Source organism: Benincasa hispida, chromosome 5 (assembly GCF_027475165.1).
Source record: "Benincasa hispida cultivar pf3 chromosome 5, pf3_genome.v1.1, whole genome shotgun sequence".
Classification (NCBI taxonomy): domain Eukaryota; kingdom Viridiplantae; phylum Streptophyta; class Magnoliopsida; order Cucurbitales; family Cucurbitaceae; genus Benincasa; species Benincasa hispida.
The window spans coordinates 69772996-69782947 of NC_143482.1; the positions used below are offsets into that span (position 1 = coordinate 69772996).

A 9952-nucleotide genomic window follows, 5' to 3' on the forward strand; every position below is an offset into this window, starting at 1 on the left:
ACCATTGGATTTTGTTTTCTGTCTATTTAGTTTATGGCCTTCCAAAAATTACATATAGACATAAAATCGAAGGTTTAAAATTCAGTAGGTGTTAAATAGTAAATGATAGGTGTTATAAAAAAAATCAATTTGTTAAAGACAATGATTATGAACTATTAGATATAAAATTAAGAATTTATGAAGTAACACTAATGAAAAATTAAATACTATCCGGACACAAACCTAAAGTCTATTATATTGATTAATGATTAATAGTAATATGATAATCACGTTAAGAGTCACTAAAGAATTAATTTGATCGCGTATGGCTGCTTAATTGGAAGAAAGAAAAGAAGAAAAATGAAAAAAGATATTTTTCCCATGTAAACAATTTACGTAAATTAAGAGTAGGGAGGGATATGATGAAGAGCAGACAAGTTGAAGTTGTTATGGATGGTGTATACAGTGGAGTGATTAGCATGGGTTATCCAAGAAATTAGGGGAGGGGATATGAAGTATGTAGATGTAGTAGTAGGAGTGAAGAATAAGAGTCATGGAGAATGAGAGTGGGAGTGAGGGTGAGAGTGAGAATGAAGGGTATCAAAAATATCAGCAGGTGGAATAAAGTAGTCGATGCTTAGGCCAGCCACGTTGAACATGACATCGTCAATGCTCCAAACCTCTTCCATGCGAGTCCTGCTAAATTGGGTGGACATTTCCCCAAACTTGAATACGGTGGCTATGGACCTGCCACGGTGAGCGATGAGGACCCCGTCCACGTCTTTGTAGTCCTCGATGCAGCTTCCGATGGTGGTTTCCCAGTACACGGCGTCCCCTTCGGTCTGGACCCTGGTTAGGTGCGAGTCCTCCAGGTACACCAGCACTCCGCTTTTCTGGCAGAAGTAGCCATACAGCACGTGCCTTATCACTTCCGCAGGCCCTTCGTTCCTCTCCATCACTGCCTCTCGCTCTGCCGACACTTTCAGCACGAAGCACTCGTCATCTCCGATCCGCTTTTCTCCCAGGCATTGGGCTTTCTCGAACAGCCTCGCTGTGCTCTTTGGGTCTAGCCCCTGCATTATATTGCATATTAACACCATTCACCACCACCACCACCCCCCCCCCCCCAATTATTTCTACATAATTTCTGTTTTTTAAAAAAATAAAAATAAAAATTCTACTCCATGGCAATTTTGAGGTATTTATGAAAGTTTAAAGATAATATGTAATTTCAATCATCGAAATTTTTTAGTAAACAAAAAAGTTTGGAGGTATATTATATATATAATTTAGCTTTAATTAATTTACTTCCTCCCGCCTCCTAAAAAAATGCATCGAGATAGCTGCACTTTGTGTGGCCCATTCATATTAATATATTGCAAGCAAATCTATGCCATCCGATCTTATGATCATTTTTCGTAAATCAAAAAAGCTAGTCTTTTTTTAATATTCAGCGAAAAGAAAAAGAAAAAGGAAAAGAAAAAGAAAAAAACTAAAGCAAGCAAGTGTGCAAATGGGAAGAAGAAAGAAGAAGAAATCACACACTAAATACAAAGTAACAACTGTCGAATGCAAAACAGGAAGCACAAAAAGCAGGGACATTTGGGACCCCTGAATGAAGAAAGACGGAGGAGTGACGTCACCAGGATAATCAATCACGTGCCATCCATCCATCCCAAAAATCCGAGTCTCTCACTGTGGAAAAAGCAGAAGCGTGTACGATAAAGCAGGGGACAGTTTCTCTATCATTGTCAGCTATTTCTTGGGATTGTTCATTTGTTCCACAGTCTCTGTCCTTTGTTTGGTAAAGCATTTTTTGAAAATCTCTGCTTTACCATCACATGACTAAATAACCCCACCCATTTGTTTTTTTCTTTTATTTTCCCTCTTTTTGATTTTGATTCTCACTGCCTCTCATTCCTATCGTTGAAAATGGTCAAACTTATACCCAAAAAAAGGAAAAAGATGTGTAGAATGTTTCCTAATGAACTCAAGTGCATCTGTAAGTTAATTAAATTTAGCGAGTAAATTTTGTGGCATAAGGGAATGAGGAATTAAATTAATTAAGAAGTACCTGAATGATGCGACGGAGGGGTCGTTGGGGGCCTTTGGCGGCATGGGTGCCGAGCCAGGGAGTGTGACGCCAGACGGTATTGCCGTCGCTGCCGGCCACCACCTTACTGCCTCCGACGACCAATTCGAGGGACCACATGCCAGGTAGCATTTGCCAAAGAACAAAGCAGCCGGAGTCCTCACATCTTGTCCCTACCGTCTTAACAGATTTACCTGAAGAAACCTCTGTTTCGCACCGAATCATCTTGACGCTTCCGGTGGCGTACATGTTCTTGGCGCACTTTTGCTGTTTCAGACATCCGGTGGCAGCCAAGTATTGCTGTATAATGTAATGAGCCACAGAAGTTTCCTGAGAAAAGGGGGGAAACTTAATTAATGATGAATATAAAGAATGGTAATTAAGCAGTAAAGTTGAAACTTACAAGAGGAGTATCACGTGGGAAGTGGGATTGTGGAGGGGAATGGGAATGGAGGGGAATGGGAGCGAGAGGGCATGCGAGGACGCCGAGCAAAAGCTTCAAATCTTGGGTCTTGGAATTGGGAAGGTTGGTGAAGGAGGATGGGGGAATAGAGGTAGAGGGAGTAAGGTTGCGCTGGATCTTGAACCAGTCGCGGAGGAATTCCCAGTTGGAAGCGGAGGAGTCTTTCTTGTTGGATTCTTGGTCTTGGAACTGGGGATCCGGCCCTTCCATCAACGGAGTCAGAGGCTGAGAGTACCAAATTTGCTTTGATGATCTCCTAGACTTGGAAGAAGATGAAGATGAAGATGAAGATGACCCCCCGCTCCCAATCACAACCGCCGTCGCCATGCCCTTCCTTCACACACAACTTACCAATCAATTAATAATTAATATAAACTTCACTATATCTTCATATATTTTCAGGTGAACCCCAGAAATGTGACGAAACTTAACACAGATTATGGCCGTGGGACGCTCACTCCACAAACTCCCAAAATACAACTCAGCCTTTTAATTTGCTGTATATATATTCAACAGAATAAAAAAAAAATCGCATTGAAAGACGAGACCATACTATTAAAATTGGAGGATACCCTTTTGTTGTTTAAAATATCATTTTGGTCCAACGACCTCTTCATTCCTTTTTAACCTAATCAAATGTTCAATTATAGTCCATGTTATTTCAATAAATTTCTTAAAGTTAGTTTTTATCAAATTTGATTAAATAATAATAAAGTTTTGGAAAACTTTTATAAATAAAAAAATCTAAAAAATATTTACATTTTATAGCAAAAAGTTTCAATAGTGTTTTGTACTTTTAGAATTTTTTGTTATAAAATTTAAATATTTTTAAATATTTTTTATATTTAAAAAAGTCCCTAAATACCTTTCAATTTTGTAAGTTATGTCAAAAATATTCTTAAACTTCCAAAAGTTTCAAAAATATTCAAAAGTACATTTATTATTAATTTTAAATAAAACATTATTAGGTATTTGGTGCTTAGATTTGAAATCTTATACATGGTTCAGGCCTTTACATAGCTTGGGTTTAAGAAAGAAGAGTAAGTTTGGAAAGTTGAGTTTGTGAAATATTATATTGTATTTAATCGGTATTAGATTACTTTAAACTTATCATATTAATGATTTTAATATAGTTAAGTTTAAAATATACTAATTTTCATATTTTTCAAATATAACGCAACTCAAAATTAAAATTGTATTTTTTATATTTTTTATTCAACTAACTTAAAAATGCGAAAAAATGACTAATGTAAAAGAAAATATTTTGTGTAGGTTTTTTACTATAACTACGTGAAAAATGAAATATATATTTAATTTGTATATAACTAAGATCAAATTGAATATCATACGTTAATATGTGTGTGTATATATAATAGATACTTTTTAAAAATGGCTAATCTAACATTAAATATTATTTATTTTGCTAGTTTAATGATTTATAATTCAAATTCAACTCAATACAATTTTAAAAAATAGAGGAATATTTGTTTTTTTTTATTTTAAAATAGAGATTTAATAATTTGATATTTTAAGTTTATTAGGTTTTGAAGTAAAATTTCATAAACTTTTGTCATTTTAACTAATTTAAAAATGATTAGATTTTTTTTTTTTTTACTATAATGTAGTCACTTAAAATCGGAATAATCAATATTTTAATTTCAAATTTAAATATTGAAAACTTATAATTTTTTAATCAAATTAATATTTTTATTCCTAAAGTTTGAGGAATAGAAAAACATAAAGTTTGAATTGTAATTTTTATTTGGCCATTGAGCTTCTAAAATCCAACATTTTAGGGCGTCTTTAGTTCACAATCTGAATTTTGTTTTATGTTTTCAGATTCACTGAGTTCAGTGTGTAATGCTCCAAACACGCCCCAAACACAACAACCTAAATTTCTATTATGTTTCTAGGACGCTACTATGTGCACGCATAGGCTTGACATTAAATCTCTTGAGGAAAAATTAAATAAAAAAAAACTTTTATTCCATCAAATAAAGCTCAAATAATAAAATCCTAAAAACACCATTCGAGATACCCCCGGCCCAAATTTAGAATAATAATAATTAAATAAATTAATAAATGGACAAATGAAATGATCGTGAATTTTAGAATGCTAGACTCCTAAATCAGACCCTATCAAAAGAAACCTAAGTGCAAAAGCGATGACATATCCAAATAGTCGGGTCACGAATCCCTCTTGTCATTCGTCGGTCTATCCTTATTTTTACCTGAAAAACATGAAAGGATAAGGATGAGTATATAGATATACCCAGTAAGCGACCTACTACTGGACCCACCGAGTGAATTATTAGACTCCCTATCGGGGCGAGATGCACATTATGCATCGTAGGCATAGGTATAGGCATAAGCATAAGGGGCGAACCCGAAGGCACACTTTCGTAAATAGTGACCCCGGAGGGCACAATCATAAGCATAAGTGGTGATCCCAAAGGAATACTGTAACATAGGCATAAGGTGTGAACTTGAAGGCTCACGTCATGCGATGTGCGTAGCCGATAAGAAAGCTAACAGCCACGGTCAATCCAACAAACATAGCAAACATTTACATAATATCATACTTCCCATCACATAAACACGATCTCCACAAACACACCCAATAGCCCACCGTGATAAATCATAGCAATTAAACCAATCAACACATAACCATGCTTTCAGTGCAATCACAAACTCAAATCAGCTTGGGTTCGGGGGCGAACTGGTAGTAAATCACTTACCTCAAAATCTAGCATAAACAATTCGGTCTCCCCTTTTAGCTTTTAGGAAACTTGAGTCAGACACGTCTACATGAACCAAAATCAGTTTGAACTTTCAGATTTAATTTCATTCATAAAACCATCTTAAAATTCCTTAAATTATTTGCCTAACTCGTAGTTTGACCCCTAATTACTCCCAAATGTCAACCAATAAAACCAACCTGTGTAATATTCAATTCCAAGGGTTAGAACCCCAAATTCCAACAACCACCAATGTTACCAAAGAGACCTTTAAGGCCTTGATATTCACCAAAATATTCCCGAAACAACCTCTAATCTGCTGGACAGCGAGCCGTTGATCTTTAAAACCCCAAATCTAACATCAATACGTTGATGGTATGTCAAACTTAGTCAAAGGTTCAATAAGCATTTAATATTTTTCAAGAAAACCCAAAAACATCAAGCCTTACCACAAGCGAGGCTCAACCTCGAGCAACGGCAGCAGACAACACGAACAGAATGACGATGCACGGTGCGGACGAGGACGGCTTGTCACACCGCGCCTCGAGCCCGCCTCCTGAGCCCGAAGGGAAGCGTGAAGGACCACAAATACCACCTTTTTGTGATACTTACTGCCCAACTCTATCTTACTACGCTCAGTAAACTTTAAGCTAAAGATGTAATCAACAATTGTTTGACTAACTCGTTTTATTACAAACAATATAATGCTTACACAATTCTCAGGCTTAACTACAAAGTTTACATCAACAACTCTAAAAAACCGGAAGTGTGATTGTGGCGTGGTGGACCTTGACCTTAGTAGCACCCTGGAACTCCTCAACCTCCATTACTTGGGGGAGAAAATAAATAAAACATGGAAAACGTGAGCTACAAAGCTCAGTGAGTGGTAGTTTTATACAAACATAGGTTTGATTTCAGAAATTCATTTTGGGAAAACAATTCCACAATCAAACAACGATCAAATAATAAAATGTAACCTCTCCAGCCTGTCAGCTAGACAACCCTGGCATGAACATGTATTTTCCCTAGGTATTCTTCGTGAATAACCCGCGATGATTAGCGTGGACACAAGCTCAATACCTTTTAACTCGCAGAATGTGTACATGTCAACATTTCCTGTTAGACATGTTTGGGTACGTTGACAATTCCAACCATATACCCTGACAATCCCAGCCAAGCGTCCACAAAGTATGTTAACAATATCCCGGGTATAAATCCCGTTTCCTAATGCAATTATACCCGCATTATGACAACAACACAACAACAATCAAATCTAAACACAACACATTTCCCGATCATGCCAATATTTCAAATACAACATATATATATATAATCACACATATATATATAGAGAAATCAACCATACAAACAATGGAATAATCACTCACCTTGGTTGGTTAGGAACTTTCCTCTTCAAAGTTCCTTAGGTTTCCTCGGTTTCTCTTTTAAACCTTAAATTTCATATTCAACTATAAGCTTAGATTACTCATTATTTCAAGCCTTATTTTGAGACACTTCCTTCTACAAATATGTTCTAAAATGTCTCATAAAGCTTACCTTAAAATCTTAGCTAAGGAATCCTCGTGGTTTGGCTGGAATCCTCAAATCATCAAGACTGGCTCAAACTTACCCGAGAGCTCGACCATTCTATCTTTTCCACACTCTCTAGCCTGATTCCTTTGAGTGTCTTCTTCAATAGCCTTACCTTGAAAACTAGTATCTCAGAGCTTTCAAGTGACTTTAGAATTACTCAAAACGCATGAGTATTCTGGGAGAACTCATGGTCCCAAGTTGATGCTACTTCCAGACCTCACTATCCGACAACATCTCCTCCTCTTAGAACCACTTGACCAATGCATGGTCTTGTTACCAACGCATGCCCTCCTTGATCAACGCATAGCCTCCTCCCAATCAGCTCTCATACACTCTTCCTAATGTTCTTTGAAGAGAATTCGAGTTATAATCTGAAGAAAAGTCTTTGGCCCTATTTATAGGTGTCTAAAGGTCCTCCAAGCTCGACACCTCCTACTTGGCTGCATGTTCAAGCATCCTCTCTTCCTATTGCCAACACAACTTCTTGTCACCACCAGCTTGAAGTGTTAGCCTTTCCTCCATCCAGTTTAACCTAACCGGTTTGCATGCTCCTTGGTGCATCCATATCCTACTTTGAGTTGTCTTCCTCATGCACACTTTCTTTGCATGAAATCCTACTTGTCCACCTCTTACTAACTTAAGCTTAACCTCTTCTCAGTTAGCCACTATGGGCCTATGGCTTTCTCATAAATGCATCACTTGAGCCATACTAAACTTAGGACATTGCAAGTCTTTGGCTACATATCCTTCTTCTCTCGCATGGTGATGCATTGTGAATGCGATGAAATAATGATGTATATTGCGATGGTGGTGTATGCGTTGCACATGCAAGTTTTCCTATTAAAATCCAAGTACAAATCCTATTAGGTTGCCTAGTAAGCCCACGGTCGAACACAGGGACTATGGAGACAGTATGCGATGGTAAATTTTGATTCCCTTGCGGGAACAATTAAAACAATAGGTTGGTTGGTATGTTTATTTAAAATGTAAATCCTATGCGGGGGAATTGAGGAAAGAGTTGATAATAGCGAAAGTTACAATGAGTATGCGAGGAACGGGTTGAGAAGGGATTTAGCTAACACTTCCTAAGATTGCGTTCAAGCTATGCTATCATGCTACACACACACAAAAACAAAACATCTTCCAATGAAAATTTCGTAATTCCTATTTCTAGGATGCATGCGATGTATACGATGATGTCGATAGGACTTATTCCTAAGTCTCTATTCTTGTCTATGCAATGACGAATGATGCACACATATACAAGGTGATCGCATACTAGCATATCCTATCTCTAGGGTGCATGCGATGCATTAATAGCAAACAGAACTTATTCCTAAGTTTCTATCTCTTACTTATGTGGTTCTAATCTGACTCTCCCGAGCCTAGATTCTAATCTGACTTTCCCAAGCCTAGATTCTATCTTTAGCCCACCCTCCCGAGCATCTCTAAAGGACGAATGACGCATACATAATACAAGATGACCGCATAAAGTAAAGATCTCAGGTCATGTTAGCTAAGTGCTTCTCGACCCATTCAGGAGTTTAGTTACTCATGCGTAATATAAAGAAAATGAACAGATGTAAAGATGCAAATTCCATTTTATAATTAGAATCAGAAAACAAAATGACAATGGAAATTAGGGATAATGAGCCTGGTAGCAATGTCTTGCTTCCCAAGGCTTTTATACCGTCTTTTTCTCTACTCTGCCCAAAAGAATGTTCTTGCTTCCGCAAGAGTTGACCCTCTCTTCATTCTCAATGTTTCCCGACACTCTCCTGAGCTAACTAGGAGTGATCTCTCGGCGTCCTTTTCTCTTCACTCACCTCCACCTTCTAAGTGTAAGAAAACTATGAACAATGGCTAACTAACTTCTATATGGCGAACTCTCTATATGGCTAAGCTGCTAAACTTCTTTAATGAGGGTGGCCTTTGGTATTTATAGAGCTTTAGGGTGAAGAGCTTTTATCTCAAATGATTACACTGATGGGATGTTATTAATTCTCTGTCTGATGCGCCGATTAATGGTCACCGAAAAGTTTAGTGTAGTTACTACAGTATGTCGTTAACGGCTTGTCAACTAAATTTGGATTCTACCGTCATCAGCTTTCTGTCCCATCATGATTTATTAAACTTTCACCTTGATGTGCCGTCTCTATGCGGCCACCTTCTTGAGCAGATTTTTGTGAACGCAAACGATCGCATAGCTTTGCGGTCGCAATCTTTTTATGCACTTGGACGTTGAATTCCTTGGATCGCAATTCTGTCTTGCACCAATGCATTTTCCTGCACAAAATACGTAAATTAGTTGCTTTAATGCGTTGGGCACATGTGATTGCAATGTTCTCAACTTAATGTTTTTGGACCCAATTTTACATATTTTTACCGTCGCAATCCTACATTGTTTTATATCTTTGCGTTGTAATAACGTGTATTTCTGCCCGTTATCACATGGCTCACCTTTGGCACATGTGCTCAGCTAGGATTATGACCATTACACTCTCCCAACGCATGCTACTAGCCGTGTCCTATGCGCCCACATGCCCTTGGATGTCCTTGGCACATAGCATATCACCAACGCATACGACCTCTTAGGTCAAGCTAGGTCTCAACTTAATGCCTCATGGTATAACTTACCATCGCCTAGCCTCTTGCTAACGCATACCTCATGACTAACGCTAGCATGTCCTTGTTGCTTGCCAATGTCCTTAGGCTCTTACTCAAGACCAACCAAACTAACCTCGTAAGCCTTATATACAGTAAGCCTTAGCAATGCATAGACACTTCACCATGCACCCACCATGGTTTGGCTCATCGTCTAGTTCATCGTGTAGCTCTTCCGCTCATCGCCTAGCTCATCGTCTTGCTAATCTCTCGCTGTCACTTATCATTCAGCCCTCTCGTTGTCATTCATCATCTAACGCATAGTCCATCGCATAGCGTCTGTGCCTATCGCATAGTACTTACGCCCCATCACATAGCTTCATCATTTAGCAATCTTTCGCTATTATCGATCTCGCTATCACGTAGCTCTCGCTCATCGCGTAGCGCTGACGCCTATCATCTAACGCATTACACCCATCATCT

The 9952-nt window shown here is 38.0% G+C and overlaps 1 protein-coding gene across 1 annotated transcript; it reads right to left on the reverse strand.

The window, feature by feature from the left end:
- Nucleotides 1-352: 352 nt before the first annotated feature.
- LOC120077181 (C-type mannose receptor (DUF620)) lies at nucleotides 353-3132 on the reverse strand. Its single transcript, XM_039031086.2, has 3 exons — nucleotides 2475-3132; nucleotides 2054-2401; nucleotides 353-1052 (listed from the first exon to the last, which is right to left on the reverse strand). The coding sequence occupies exons 1-3, from the start codon at nucleotides 2859-2861 to the stop codon at nucleotides 531-533; spliced, it is 1257 nt and encodes a 418-aa protein (XP_038887014.1). The 5' UTR covers nucleotides 2862-3132; the 3' UTR covers nucleotides 353-530.
- Nucleotides 3133-9952: the final 6820 nt, after the last annotated feature.